Genomic DNA, 15,781 nt, shown 5'->3' with positions numbered 1-15,781 from the left:
CAGTGAGGTGGCAAAGTTTTCAGACTATACAAAACTACTCAAGATAGTTAAGTCCAAAGCTAACTATGAAGAGTTACAAAAGGATCTCACAAAACTGGGTGACTGGCAGGTGAAATTCAGTGTTGACAATTACAAAGTAATGCATATAAGAAAACATAGTCCCAACTTTACATACAAAATGATGTGGTCTAAACTAGTTGTTTCCACTTGAGAAAGAGATCTTGGAGTCATTGTGGATAGTTCTCTGAAAACATCCCCGCAATGTGCAGCAGCAGTCAAAAAATCTAACACAATGTTAGGAACCATTAGGAAAGGGCTAGATAAGAAGATGTAAAATATCATAATGCCACTATATAAATCCATGGTACCCCCACACCTTGAATACCAAGTGCAGTTCTGGTCACCTCATCTCTAAAAAGATATATTAGAATTGGAAAAAGTCCAGAGAAGGGCAACAAAAATGATTAAGGTTATGGAACAGCTTCCATATGAGGAGAGACTAAAAAGAATGGGACCGTTCAGTTTTGAAGAGAGACAGCTAAGAGGGGCATATGAGAGAAGTCTATAAAATCACGACTGGTGTGGAGAAAGTGAATAAGGAAGCGTTATTTACTCCTTCAAGTACTAGGGGTCACCCAATAACATTAATAGGCAGCTGGTTTAAAATAAACCTAAGGAAGTACTACTTCAAACAATGCTCAGTCAACCTGTGGAACTCGTTGCCTGGGGATGTTGTGAAGGCCAAAAGTATAACTGGGTTCAAAAAAGAATTAGATAAGTTCATGGAGGATAGCCATTGATGGACTTATTAGCCAAGATGGTCAGGGATGTTCTGTGTGTCCCTAAACGCCCCAACTGCCGGAAGTTGGGAATGGATGACAGGGGATGGGTCACTCGATAATTGCCCTGTTCTGCTCATTGCCTCTGAATGAACTGGTGCCAGTCACTGTCAGAAGACAGGATACTGGGTTCCATGGACGGTCGGTCTGACCCAGTGTGGTCTTTCTGATGTTCCTGTTCTTACATTTGGAGGGGCACTCGAGGGAGGCAGAATGTAATGATCTGTGTTGGAATCTGGCCTGAGGTCAGTGCCCTGGCTCTTGTGAGAAGTGACACAGACTCTTTATTGAGCTCAAGTAGTCAGTTCCTCGGTATTGCACCTCACCTGAGAGATGGAGCCTCTGCTGTGGAACAGCATGCTGGGGGATTAGCACAGGACTGACTCGGGGGGAGAGAACTTCTGAATCACCACCCCCCACCCCTCCCTGGAGCTGTGGGGGCAGATCTTCGCAGGGGACTGGACAAGATGACCTCCTGAGGTCCCTTCCAGTCCTAAGATTTTATGATTCTGATTCTATGATCTTCAGCTGGTCTCAATTCTCGTCGTTCCATTGACTTCATCGTTGCTACGACAATTAACAACAGCTGAACCTGTGTCATACCGTCAGCTGTGAACGTCCTGAGGACAAACGGTACACGACGGAGCTATGTGTCACAGCTGGGGAACACCAAAGCAGAGTCAAAAGAAAAAGGGTTAAAGTTAATCCAAGACAAGCACCAAGTCCTAGAGAAATCCACCCCACGTTGGTCTTTTTTACCTTCCCATTCCAGTTCATTCCCATTGCCCAGGAACTCCAGGGAGTCCGTCTCATCCGGGGTTTCGATGTCATCTACATTAATGTCCAGGTCGTCGGGCGTGTCCAGGAAGTCATCGGACAGCATGGAACCCTCACTTTGGTCCAGGGAAATGTTGATTTCAGGGGCTATGAGCGTCTTGCGCTTCCGATGAGCCCCGTTAAAGTTCAAAGTGTTAGGGGGAGCTGCAAGGAAAGAGGAAAGTAAGCGGCAGCTTGTCCTGATCATCCACCCTTGCACCAAGACTTTGCCCTGCCAGATCCTTGCATCTGTGCAGCAGCCTTACACCCCTGTGCAGTGAGTTGTTTTATCGCCATTTTAAAGGGGGGTTAAACTGAGGCACAGAAATGTTAAGCACCTGTCCAGGCCAAGAGAGTGAGTCAGTGGCAAGAGTCAGGAGTGGAAGGCAGGTGTCCTGACTCTCAGCTCTCTGTTCTAATGAGGTCCCTGCACATTACAAAATACAGCCCCACTTTTGAAGTGCTCACAAAGTCATTCCTTGCTGAGCTGGGCAAATTACTGAGACTGAACTTTCTCTGGGTCCAGAGTCTCTGTTCCGTTAATAACACTTAGCATTAATATAGTGCTAACTAAGTGATCTTCACAAGCCCCCACGAGACAGGTCAGAATCATTATTGCCATCTTATGGATGGGAAAACTGAGGCACAGAGGCCCTGTCTACACCAAGCAGGAAACTGTGTGGCTGAAAAATATAAATAACCATAAGAATAGACCAATTTGGGGCCTAATGATGCTCGAACCAGTATTTGAGCCTAGTTAAGAGCCTGATAATTGTTTTCATGGTTTGGTCTCTGGAACCCTTGCTATGGCTGATTGGTGATGGTGGTTTGCTGACATCACAGAGGAGGCAGCATGGTACAGTGAATTAAATATATGGCTGCGATGAAGGAATTCCTGAGTTCTCATTCTGGCTCTGCCACTGACTTCCAGGTAGGGCCTTAGCTCAGTCACTTGTTCTCTCAAGTCCTGTCTATGATGCTAAACATGCTTCTCTTATCTTAGGGGACGTCTACTATCCATAGCCAACCACAACGAAAGCTGCAGAGCTCAAAGCACAGGGGGGTGAACAGAACAACTTTTACTTAAAGGATAAACTAACCGGATAAAATAAAGCGAGGGAACAAAGAGGTCTGGGGCCACTAATGCAACTGTCTTTGTGCAGCGCCTAGCACGATGTATAGCACCCAGTCCTGGCCCAGGACTGGGGCTCCTAGCTGCCACAGCAATAGATATTAATAAGGATTGATCCTTAGGGTTCCTCTCCTCTCCCTATTAAACAAGTGCTAAATAATATTCTGGCTCTGTTCGTGGGGCGTATGTAGCTGTGGTATCTGCTCTATTCTGTCGGCGTCCAGGTGCATGGCAAAGCTCAATCAAATAACTGCAATGAGCGTTCCGGTCTGAACTCTGTTCTGAGCAAAGTGGATTATGGCAGCAATTGCTCAGCTTATCAATGAGCATCTGGCTTTTCAAACTCTTCCTACTGCTTTGCAGCAACTCACCGAGGCTGCGGGCACAGCTGTGTCCCCGGCCGGCTGCCAGATGGATGGAAGCCATGGGGCATCCCATTCAAGGAAATTGAGAGGGGTGGGACATAATTCGAAGGGGCTGAGCACCCACAACTCCAGTAGGAGTCCATGGGAGTGCTCAGCACTGTGACAATGCCTGTTTCCCCCACTTGTTGTGAATCTGTAACACACTCAAATGGTTCTTAGTTTTGATCCACACGCAAGATTTTTTGCTGAGACTTGAGGGAAATTTGTTCTCTCTCTTCTCTAACCATGGCCTGCTGCCCACTGGGCTCAGCAAAATACCCTCTTCGAAGCCCAACAAGGCAAGGCTGATACTTACAGGATGTGTTCTCATCTGCGGGTCTGCCCAGGGAGTCCATTCCTGTCTCTTCTGGGAGGGGTCTGCAAACCAGCCAAAGCAAAGGGTCCAGGAGGCAAAGAGAGCATAATTAGCAGGAGATGCCACTATTAAAGTCCGTTCATCCCAGCTCCTTGCGCTTCGTAACGACTATCTATAAGTATATTAGGCCCATAGTATTTATCAAGTTCAAGGTACAACATCATTTAAAAATCCATCAGGAAGAAGTCCCCCACCCTAATACCAAATAGGACAGGACCAGTTATCTTCAAGTCAATGCCTCCTCCTACCTAGCTCCCCAGCAAAAGAGATCAATTCCCAATGAATGCAAAGGAGTAGAGGGGAAAATGGGTCATAGGTGCAAAAAGCTCTGAAGCGAGCCAAAAATGGACAAGAAAAGACCAGCCAAAGAAGATAGGACCTGCCATGTATCCAAAATAAGTAGCCAGAGAAGGATCCCAGTGAAGAGAGTCTCAATGCAAAGAGCTCTGGATTGAGAAAGACCTTGCCCAAGACTGGTTCAATGTAAATCTAGGGATGGAGAACAATAGATCTACCTTGGCCAACCCTAACTGCTGGGCTGGGATGTAGGGTCAGAAGAGGCCTTCAGCTCAGAGTATGAGGAGCTTTAGAAGCTAATACTTGATACTGAGCTACGAAGCTATGGCTCAGCTGGCTTTACGTCCCTGACCTTATACGCATGGCAGACGGTGCCACCCACAATGGAGTGAGAGATCGATAGCAGGTCTTTCCATTGTTGATGCACTGGAGAGCACTGGGGAAAATGTGCAAGTTCTACACCTTTGAGCCACATACATTTCAACCAGACACAATAGTTGAGTTGGGTCCATCCCATCTGGAATAGACTGGGAACAACCTAATCAACTGCCATTTATTTTTATAGCATTTTGCATCCCAAGGTGCTTTAGGAGCTATCTATATGAACACACACACACATCGCATCCCCACTGAAATGCAGCCACTTCTGGGGTGCGAGGCAGCAGCCAGACACCCAGCTGCCACCCAGCAAGGAGAGTGGACATTTTAGCCAATGGACTAGAGCAAACTCTCTTTCACCCCCCAAAAGTGCCAAGAGACATCCTCACTCTCCCTTATTAAACTGCATGAAACCCACGTTCATGTCCTGTGAAGGATGAAGGGTTGCGTCAAACCTACAGGGATTTGAGTTCGTGGCACTGGGGAATCTATAGATTCTAAGTTTGATGTTTCAGATACTAAATTAAAGCCCCCAGCAGTGTGTGAATTAACCCTGCGATACACGTGAGGAACATACCTAGTAGGAAGCCGTCATTCATCATCTGCATAGAATCATTGAATATCAGGGTTGGAAGGGACCTCAGGAGGTCATCTAGTCCAACCCCCTGCTCAAAGCAGGACCAACACCAACGAAATAGTGTCTGTCCATGTCATATCTATTAATGGAGGAGGCTCCTTCAGGAACTAAGGTCTGGGGAACGCTTAGCTTCTGCAGAAGGAGTCTCTGAAATATTTGATGGCTGCTGTGTTAACCCTCCACTGAAAGTTCCCCTTTGCCAACCTTAAAGATGGGATGTTGACGGACAGGAGATTCTAGCAGAGCTGCTGAACCTGGAAGACCTGTTCACTCCTCTGCTTGGTGGATTCTTGTAGGGAGGTATTGTTTAGTCATTCTCACTCTTGCACAGTGCCTTACACCCTTGTTTCCTTGCCCACCCAGATGAGGCTCCTCCCCGAATCTAATAATAATAACAAAGTATTCACATAAGAGACCCAGTCATGGGCCAGGGCCCCATTGTGCTAGGCAAACACAGAACAAAGAGATGGTCCCTGCCCCAAGGAGCTTCCAATCAAAGTGTAAGACAAGACACAGCAGATGGGGACAGTCCGATGGAGGCGCACGAGGAAACAATGAGACCAGCATGATAGGTTGTGGTCTTAGCACAGCAGCAGCCGGGCTGTTGTCAAGTTTTACGCATTGCAATGTTCTCCTGGGTTTTCATTTAAAGTTCCTGGTTTGGATTTAACCCTTCCCTGGCTGCATTTGCAGCCCAGACAGCACGGCCTTGTGTGGGCCCCTTGACAGCCGGACGGGGAAATGGACTAAAGATGATGCCACGCAGAAGCCTGGGAGCTCAGCCACTCAGAGCAGGTGGATTTGGCTGCTGCATTCACTGAGCCACAGCCCCCGCCCCGGCCTTCCCTGAAGGGCCCCCCAAACAGCAAGTGTCCTGCCAAGAAGGAAGCCTTGGAGTGTAAAGTGAACAGACACTCTGGGCACGTCAGCACCCACCCTGGGCCGGTTATTTGCGGCCTGACTTTATACTTCTGCCCAAGGAAGATGGGGGGGGGGAAAATTTGGCCCATTACATCACTTTGCAATTTTTCTACCCACAACGCTGCGAGCTACACCACAGCCCTAACCTGAACCATACCCCGGCAACTGCCTTTCACTCATTCTCTTCAAGGCCCGGGGTGGTGGGTAGAGTCCCCCTTTGGGCAGGCTAGCCCTGGCTCCGTCCCTTCTGCCTGCCCCCCCTCGCAGCCAGAGCCCCATCCCCGCTGTGCCCAGAGGAGCCCTGAATCCCTCGGCCGGAGGAGCCCCGGTCTGGCCGAAGCCCCGAGCCGGACCCCGCACCTGCCCAGAAGAGTCCCGGGCCCGCTGCAGCCACGCTGGGTCGCCCCTCCCCAGACCCCAAGCCGCCCGGGGGAAAGCATCTCTGGTCTGGAAGAAGCTTTTGCTATGCCCCATGCAGGTTCTGGGGCGGCTGAGGAGGCGGTATTTGCGACTCCGTCCAGAGAGGAACCCAGGAAGCTGAATAGCACATACCACCTCCTCAGCCGCCCTGGAACCTGCCTGGGGCATAATAAATCAAAAACTTCCCCCCCCAAAACCCCACAACTGGGGGTAGGACCAGGGGAAGCACAGCCCCCCCGGCCTATTATACCCACCCCACCCTGTCAAGGCACCTTGCAGAGACTAACTAATGAACCCTTCCTGTATGATTGTGGCCTTTATCTGGGTGGGGAACCTGATGCCAAGAGATTAGGTGACTGGGGCCCAGGGAGTCAGTGGCCTTAAAGACAGGTTTCAGAGTAGCAGCCGTGTTAGTCTGTATTCGCAAAAAGAAAAGGAGGACTTGTGGCACCTTAGAGACTAACCAATTTATTTGAGCATAAGCTTTCGTGAGCTACAGCTCACTTCATCGGATGCATACTGTGGAAAGTGTAGAAGATCTTTTTATACACACAAAGCATGAAAAAATACCTCCCCCCACCCCACTCTCCTGCTGGTAATAGCTTATCTAAAGTGATCACTCTCCTTACAATGTGTATGATAATCAAGGTGGGCCATTTCCAGCACAAATCCAGGGTTTAACAAGAACGTCTGGGGGGGGGGGGCAGGAAAAAACAAGGGGAAATAGGTTACCTTGCATAATGACTTAGCCACTCCCAGTCTCTATTCAAGCCTAAGTTAATTGTATCCAATTTGCAAATGAATTCCAATTCAACAGTTTCTCGCTGGAGTCTGGATTTGAAGTTTTTTTGTTGTAATATCGCAACTTTCATGTCTGTAATTGCGTGACCAGAGAGATTGAAGTGTTCTCCGACTGGTTGCAAGGTAACCTATTTCCCCTTGTTTCTTCCTACCCCGCCCCCCCTCAGACGTTCTTGTTAAACCCTGGATTTGTGCTGGAAATGGCCCACCTTGATTATCATACACATTGTAAGGAGAGTGATCACTTTAGATAAGCTATTACCAGCAGGAGAGTGGGGTGGGGGGAGGTATTTTTTCATGCTTTGTGTGTATAAAAAGATCTTCTACACTTTCCACAGTATGCATCCGATGAAGTGAGCTGTAGCTCACGAAAGCTTATGCTCAGATAAATTGGTTAGTCTCTAAGGTGCCACAAGTACTCCTTTTCTTTCAGTGGCCTTAAAACTCAGGAGAACTCGGCACCTCCATGCTATGCTCTGGCTCAAGACTCCCCCATTTCTATCCTGGCCCTTCCTTGTGCAGAAACTGATGAGCCCCCTCCTCCCCCCACAAAAGGTGCAGTGGTTTGTAATACAGGCAAATAGGACCCAGGCACGCCATATCATTTCCCTACCCAGGAATTTACAGCCATGTCTCGGGGAGCACTGAGCAATACAGCAGCCCCGGGTCACAGCTCCAGAGGCAGATTCTGACTTTCAGCTTGCACCGTAAACCTCCCTTTTCTGCAAGATGGTCGCCACTAGCAGGAGGTTCAGCCATGCCAACGTAACAGAAAGCTTTGCTTTTAGATGCCAGAGCCAGAGTCTGCACTCAGTCACACTGGTGCGAGTCCTGCATCATTTCAAGGAAGCCAGTGGATCTACCCGGGTGTAAATGAGATCAGAATCTGGCCCACGCGTTGCATATGTTAAGCAGCACGTCTCGCCACGTCCCCTTGTAGTCTGCCCGGCTGAGCTACGCAGGCTCTCGCGGGCGCATGAATGATGTATGGTGTTCTGAAGCGCAGCACACTGGGCAAAACACCAGGCTGTGTTCCTTCTGCCTGGCGCCTAATAACCCGAACTAGAATTTGTGTTCCACTGCCCAGTGCCTGCGAGGGGCTGTGGGGTGAAGATTTGCGAGTTCAGGGACAGAGCCCCACAGAACAGGCCAGTCTCAGAGCAACCCATATGCTTGTTTTACCTGGTACGTTCAAGCAAGGGGGATAGACTGCCCTATAGAACTACGGAGACTGCCTTTTAAACTGACACACCACCACAGCCATCAAATTAAACTGTATAAACATTCAGACGAAGGGATCATCCCCTTGGAGCCAGGTTGTTGTATATTAACGAGTGTACGAGTTCTGATTAAAGGCACACTGGCCCTGTTTCTAAGGTCCAGCCCAGAGCCCAGCAGACAGCTGTACCCTAAACTGGTAAGAAATAAGAATATTCCTAGATCAGTGCAAAAGATCTACCGGACACACACACACATGTATGCGTGTGGATGGACACACACACACACACACTTTCTGTCTGTCTGTCTTTCTCTCTCTCTCTTTCCCTGGTTGGTTCTGTGACTGTGATCTGACCCTCTGATGCTTGACGGTTGGGTGATGCACTGTCAAAAAAAAAAAAAAAAGCCATCTGGCGTGGGCGTATCAAAATACCTGCTGCCGTGAGGCTCAGGGGTTTATGAAGCTGATGGGGGATTTCAGATCCTTTTAATTTAGCAATAGAATCTGTCTAAAAGTCAGAAGTACGGGGTCTTCCTTACCTTTCCAAAGGATGCTTAGACTGCTGTCTCCCACTTCCTAGGGTAAGTCTGCCCTTGGGTTTTCCTTCCCACACAGCTAGCTGAAGAATCTTTCCCCTTTTCCAGAGTTTCCTGAATAAAGCAGCTTTTCTAAGGGTCATGGGCCACCATTTTGCTCTGTACTGATCAGCTGATGGCCAATTTCACCATATAAGGCACCTGCTCCCCTGTGCCCCTGCTGTGGATTAGATGGATGCTAGTGACACAGTGAGCATGCTCCTGCATCCACCCTCTAGCATCACTACAGCATCACTGCAGTCACACAAACAGCTGAGACATACTGTAGCCAGGAGATTAAACCTTCAGGGAGCAGTCTTTCCTTGCTGGTGCCACTTAGGTCATTCTCAGCCTGGGTGACAGAGCTCAGCCCAGTTGTGTAGCAGTGGACACCACCCCTTTGCTACCAGGGAACAGGAAATTCACCCCAAGAACCGGCTGGCTACGGGGAACGTTCACATTCCGCCCTTTGTCAGGCGCTGAATTCACTTCGCCCAGCGGGGATCTTTGTAGGGACCGCCTGCACCTTTGTAGCCAGAGGGGCTAATGGCCGCTAAGCAAATACAGTTGCTCAGCACATCATCCGGGCTCCAAGGCAAGCCGGAAGGGACAGTCTCTGTGATTGGAGTGTGAAAATATCTTTAACTCAATTCTCCAACGCCAGCTAAATTCTGCCAGTCCAGCAGGGGCTCATGTGTCAGCTGACAGGCTTGGTTAGGTTTTATTTACATTAAAGGTTAACCTCTTTCCCTGTTTAATCCCTATGCAGTAGGCGGGAGTGTGGTCTGGCAGCTCGGCCAGGGGGCCTGGTATTCCAGACACTGGGGCTCAGTTCACAATGCCGCCCCTGATTTGCTGCGTGGCCTTGGGTATGTCACCTAAGCTCTTTGTGCTTCGGTTTTCCTATTCTGCAAAATGGGAACAAAGGCTATCGACCCACCTTGAGATCGAGGGGTGAAACCTAAGAGAAGTGCTACGTTACTATGACAAGAGAGCGGATTTGCCACAGCTGGAAAAAATGGAGCTTTGTGGCTCCTGCATCATCATAGCAGTGTGACCTAGTGGCTAGTGCACTGGCTCGGGACTCAGGAGACGTGGGCCTGTTGGCCATTGTGTTTGTACAGCACCAAACACAATGCAGGGGGATGGTTTCTGAGCTCAGTTGGGATCCTAGTTCCTCTAGATGCTTCTGTAATAGAAATAACGACAACATTTGGGGGAGTTACGACTGCCGTCCGGTCTTGCAGCAGATCTCCGGCTCAGGGCTAACTTGCTTTCTCAGGAGCTCTTTGCTAGCTTGGGGCCCCCTGCCCCTCCCTGAAATAAGCGAGGGCTGTTCCCATCTTCTAGCAACACAAAGGCCTGGCTGAGTCTCATTCTTGTGCATGGGGAGGACGACGAGTGAACAAAAACGAGCGGGGTACCGTGGGCTGCAGACAGAGGTGCTTAGATTAGCCCTGCAGCTGGGACTTGCATGAACAGAACTAAGCTAATCATCTAACAACAAGGAGGACAGGAGACCTCTGACTACAGTGGTTGGCCTTGCCAGGGTACTGCACTTAACAGGCCGAATTACACAGCGGGCCCACTGTCCTATGAACAGAGGGTGGCTGAAGCCCTGGCAGTAGCAATTCCGCTGCAGCTGGGAAGAGAGGATCGCTACTTGAAAGGCATCCCCACAGCATTCAGGCCGCGCCGCTCCACCCCATTCATCAGCGCCAGCTGCATGGTGTGTCCCGAGTGATACGCATGGGTGTAGCCAGGTGCTGGGTTCAAGCCGAAGACTGGAGCTGGGAGAGATGGGTTCTGTGCTAGGGGCCAGAGGCAAAAATTCGGATTGGATGCGAGCAGATGCAACTCCGTCTTTCTCTACATGGCTGTCTGACAGCCCCGGTGGGGGATCAGTTGGGACCTGATTCTACAACTCATTATAGCATCGCGTAGCAGTTACTCACACAAATAGTCCCATTGACTTCAATCGCCTCATTGGGGCTGCTCGCTTGAGTAAGTACGTGCAGAATTGCTTTCTTTGAGGAGATACTCCCGGCACGTTAGACAAGAGAAGGAGGCATGTCCAGCTTGCTAACAATCACATGACCACTGTGCCCCTCACCCTGATATCTGAGTGTCCAAGAGGTGTAAGTGTGTTGCAAGATTCTTGCCCCGCAAACATTTCAAAAAGGGCTGTGAGCCATCCTTGCAAAATCGCTGCTCTCTGAATGATGGTTTGCCTGAGCTTTGCAAGAACCTGCTTGTCAGACCCAGGTGTCCTATTGCTCTCTAGTATAATTCTCCCTGGCCTCTAGCTGCAGCTCTGCCAGAACAGACCTGGGGAAGTCCTCGTCTTGCCACTCCTCCTTCACCTCCACATTCTCCATCCGCAGCGTGGCTTCGGTGGTGCCCATCGCGCTTGGGGAGAGACTCTGGCCGCACTGGGCTTCACCTGCCGAGGGGCTCGGTCTGGAATAGGAGACATGGCAGCATGGGCAACAAGCTGAATGCTGAGCATAAAGCTACACCCTTCAGGAACTGCAGCCCACCCTCAGCCCCCTCATGGTTCAGGAGCATGGGAGTCCAGGGTTTTGATTCTGGTCTGTTCCAACATCAGAAGCCATTTGGAAAATTTAGCTCCAGACATGGGTCGGGGTGGGGGAATGTTCAGATCTGACGTGACTGCATCGACTTTCTACAGAAAACACGATGGCTTTATAAAAGCATGAGCCAAGTTGCAGTGGGGGAGGTTTAGATTGGATATTAGGAAAAACTTTGTCACTAAGAGGGTGGTGAAACGCCGGAATGCGTTACCTAGGGAGGTGGTAGAATCTCCTTCCTTAGAGGTTTTTAAGGTCAGGCTTGACAAAGCCCTGGCTGGGATGATTTAACTGGGAATTGGTCCTGCTTCGAGCAGGGGGTTGGACTAGATGACCTTCTGGGGTCCCTTCCAACCCTGATATTCTATGATTCTATGAGCCAGCGAGCCCCGGGGCATGGTATTTTGGGGCTACTGACCCCCCTGATAAAAACAAATCAGCTGGTCCTGGAGCATAGGCTCTGTATAAAACGCGACCACAGCAAACTACTTATCGATCGCCCTTTGAGATGCTAGTTCTGAGCAGAGCCATTGAAGGGATCCGCAGGGACCCAACACGCTCCGTTCTGTGGGGTATAGGCTCACCTTTCCGATTTTATTCTGCCGTACTGCTAATATTGACGTTAACAGCACGATCGCCAATGGAAATGCAATACAGGTTTAAAGGACAACAATACAAGATCGGTTTCAGGTTGTGTGCCAGTGACACCGGTTTCCATTTGGCTGTCTCCTGTGGATGTGAATCTCTTCTGTTGCACAGAGCAATTTCTGGGTGATGTTCTGTGTTTGCAACTCAACTAAGCCCCCAGCACTGAGAGAGGAAGAGAGGGGCCTAGGAGGAAGGCCTCCTGTGAGGAAGACGCTGGCTCTTCTTCACTCAGGAGATACACCCGGTAGCCTTGTGGCATTCATCACTTGTCCTGGGTCCCATTTTTATAAAACCGTATGTCAAACCATACAGGGACATGTCTGCGTAGGGGCCTTGGCTCTGTGCCCACTTCCATGTGGTTTATACTGATGTAACTCCGTTCCCTTCCGTGCAGTCACTCCTGAGCCACGCTAGTGCAAGGGAAGGCAGAACCAGGACCCCCGGGCCTAGTTCTCATTTACATTCAGGCCTCTGGCAGTGTGAAGGGGTCTCAGAGTGACTGTAGCTCACTCTTGCTTTGTGACCCCTTTACACTGCCGGTCCATGAGAATCGTGCCCGTCCTATCTCGGGTCTGACCCTATATTCCTGGCCCACTTAAAGCTCGAAATGAAGTCAGTAGGAATTCAGAGTGTGCAAGGATTCAGGATCAGGACTGCATGTTGTCAGATCCTTTAGCAAGGCCCCATATACTCCTCTCTTGACCGGATTCCATTCCCATTGATCTCAATAGCAGCTGAAGTTAAAGGGAGCAGGATCAAGCCCACTGCCGGAGCTGAATAACTGACATGACACACCTGCACATAAGCACGGTCAGCATGAAAGGTACATGAATGTTCAGGCTCAATCCAAAGGATCCAATATACATGAGGTGTCTGCGTATTTAGGGGTTGGCCAAATAGGAATGTATTTTTAATACAACCGGCCAGATCCCAGGCTCAGTTACATCAGCGTCAAGCCTGAGTGACCCCACTAAAGCCAGTGTTGCTCCTCTGGCCCACTCGATGCTGTTTGTGAGAGCCAGTGCGGTTCTGGTGTCCTTTCTAAAGGGGGCCTCCATGATGATGGATGAGTGGGAATGCAGTTCTGTCTGCCTGCTGCTTTAAGGGGGTGAAGCTCTATGGATCACCAAGGAAATCCGGTATTCGGATTTACTGTGGGCATTGTCAGAGGTGGGAGCCAGCCCCGGAGGAGGCTGGCGGAGAGCTGTGTGGCGAAGGGTTACTGCCTTCTCCCCACCCTCCCTCCCTCTGTGCAGTGCTTCCTGCATTACATATTTGTCTTTATCCTGGTGCATTGCCGGATGCGCTGCTTGGGAAAGGAGCGTATTTGTGCTAACGGATGATTTCCTAGCATGTAGGAACCAGCCATGCCCCAGCGCCCATGCAGATCCCAGAGCTCTAATCCCCCTTCCCCAACCCCTTCAAAGCAGGATGGAGGAAAAAACACCCCAGGAGCTGGACCTGGGGTCTCCATCATCAACCCTTTCCCCAGCAGAAGGGAAGCACGGAGGGCATCTTGTACTTACCCTCTGAGGGTCTCTTCTTGCTACTGAGGAACAAAGAAGCTCTCTCCTGTATTCCAGCTGGGCATTCCTCCTTCGGTAGCAGGGGGCTCCTTAGGACGTCCAGGATTGGAATAAAAATACCGCTGGGAAAGGCTGTCGCAGCTGGGGAACAAGGAGCTGCATCAGTGCTGGCCTTCAGTGCAGGAGCTGGCCTTTTGCTTTGGAAATGGATGGCAGTTATTTGTATTCTCTTAACACGGCCGCAGCCACCGCTGCTTGCTCTGCCCGGGGGCTGCCTCGGAGGTATTTGATTATTTGCAGCTCACAGCTGGCTAAGCCCCAGCTCCCTTAAGACAGCTAATTGCACTGCTTTTGTGTGCTGGGAAGGAAGGGGAGGGGTGTGGGGGTGTGGAGAGCTAGCAGCATAAAGCACCCCCCTTTTCAGTGCCGCGGCTCCTCTGATTGGATAGATGACAGCAAATGTCTCCACAGCCTCTCCCTTGGCATCCTAAGCACCCCCAGCCCCTGGCAGGATCCGGCCCAGGAAGAGAGGGGCGGGGGAAAAGCTGTTTAAAGTAGAGCATCATTGGCTAAGGAAAGCCAAAGGCGGAGTGGTCCAAAGCAGGTTCTCTGTCCCCAGTCTCACAGTGCGCCCTCTTCCCCTCAGCATCTCTCTGCACGTGGAACAGAGGGGCTCTTCTTGCTGCTGGGAGCTGGAGTGGGGGTGGCTAGGAGGGCCACTGGGGTAGTGCGGACCTCCAGAGGGCTTTGAGGGAGCTGAAAAGAATCGGCTCTAAGGAACGGGGAGGATGGAACGCAGGTCTGTGCAGATGCAGCCCAGAGCAGATGGCAAGTGGAAATGGCACCAGCTGAAGATTTAGGCTGGGGTGGGGGTTAACAAAGGGGTCTAGGGTGTCCAAACCCCACTGTCAATGGGAAGCAGGTGCCCGATTCCCTTAGGCGCCTATGAAAATCCCTGCTTCTGTTTCAGCCAGCTTTTTGGAAACTTTCCTTGGGCTTCCAGGAAAATGCTGTTTTGAATGCCAGGTGTTACTGCTGAGGTGCACACGTCCGTTGATTAATTAATTATTATTGATGATTTGTATCACCGTAGGGCCTAGGAGCCCCAGACACGCAGCAGGGCCCCCTGCGCGAGGGGTTGTAAAGGCACAGGACAAGAAGGTGGTCCCTGCCCCACAGCTAACGGACTGGCTCCCAGCTGCCTGCATCCAGCACATCAAGTCAAGCTATAGTCTCTGAGATCATGCGTCCTGCCCCTATTCCTTACTGAATCCTCTAGCTAGATGCTATACTATGCTGATGGAACTACTGAGCAAATCTGGTCCTCCAGCCCCATCCTTGCACATGCATACAAGGTCCGAGGAGCAGCTGAATGGTCAGGGTTCCACTAGGAGGGGTCACTGGGGTGGCATGCCAAAGACGGGTTGGGCAGGGTTCCGCATTTCTTAGCCATACCCATGTCCCTCCGTCTCTTTGCGCTGGTTTGGTGCCAGCCCCATCATGCACAGCCCTGAAGTCCACGCTGGTCCTGCTGGATCCCAGCTACCCTTCTGCTGATGGTTGCATTTCACCTGCTGATGGGAGAGTTGCCAGGATGAGTTGGAGGCTTTGGGGCAGGAATCTTGCCAGCGATCATGACTGAAAGGCTTTTCAGGAGGAGCGTGTCTTGAAGAGCAAAGTGAGGGAGGAGCAGGAGGGAGTGGCTGGTCACTTGCGAAGTAGGAGTCCATCTGATGTGTCTTTGCTCTTTACACAACATTAAGCATAAACCTTAACTACGGCAGAGCTGGGTTCCAACTACAAACACTAACTGCAGTATATACAAACATACAAACCCCCGTTACACATACGCACCCTTGCCCTGTAAGGTTTTGGTGGCTTCTGCAGGAGAAGACCAGGAAGCTCACACACTATTTAAAGGCAAACTACCCAATTCCTAGGCACTACACTTTCCCAAGACCAATCTGGGACAATGAGACGAAGGGTCACTTTAGAACATGACAGCTCAGATATTGCTGATCAAAGTGGTGTGGGAATATCCAGCCGAGAGGAACATTTCAGTGTTTTCTTCTGTTTTGTTTTTGCACAAGAAACATTTTCCTCTTTTGCAGCAATTGACACCTCATGCAAAGCTTATGAATGCCACCTACTGGCTCTTGCTCACTTAACTCTTGGCTCTGTTCTGCTTCTTAGGATCATAG

General features: G+C 50.3%; 1 protein-coding gene across 8 annotated transcripts in view; it reads right to left on the bottom strand.

Moving 5' to 3' along the window:
- Positions 1–14,114, bottom strand: part of ATCAY (ATCAY kinesin light chain interacting caytaxin) — a 38,784-nt gene extending 24,670 nt beyond the window's left edge. For 3 of the 8 annotated variants that reach the window (XR_012156159.2, XM_073323903.2, XM_073323904.2), the window contains exons 1-3: positions 8,780–9,079; positions 3,508–3,569; positions 1,599–1,820 (exon numbers count right to left, since the gene is read on the bottom strand). Coding sequence is in view for 7 of the 8 variants with exons in the window: in XM_073323903.2 (XP_073180004.1) it covers positions 1,599–1,820; positions 3,508–3,569; positions 8,780–8,919 (424 nt within the window). In the remaining variant the exon portion in view is untranslated. Of the gene's footprint in view, positions 1–1,598; positions 1,821–3,507; positions 3,570–8,779; positions 9,081–10,770; positions 11,114–11,143; positions 11,276–13,580 lie in introns of those variants that run through there. The other 5 variants (XM_073323906.2, XM_073323909.2, XM_073323908.1 and 2 more) reach the window with 5 other exon arrangements.
- Between the last annotated feature and the right edge of the window lie 1,667 nt (positions 14,115–15,781).

This window comes from Lepidochelys kempii, chromosome 25 (genome assembly GCF_965140285.1).
Source record: "Lepidochelys kempii isolate rLepKem1 chromosome 25, rLepKem1.hap1, whole genome shotgun sequence".
Classification (NCBI taxonomy): domain Eukaryota; kingdom Metazoa; phylum Chordata; order Testudines; family Cheloniidae; genus Lepidochelys; species Lepidochelys kempii.
Note: the sequence above shows the minus strand (reverse complement) of the source record. Positions and strands in the feature narration are given on the sequence as shown.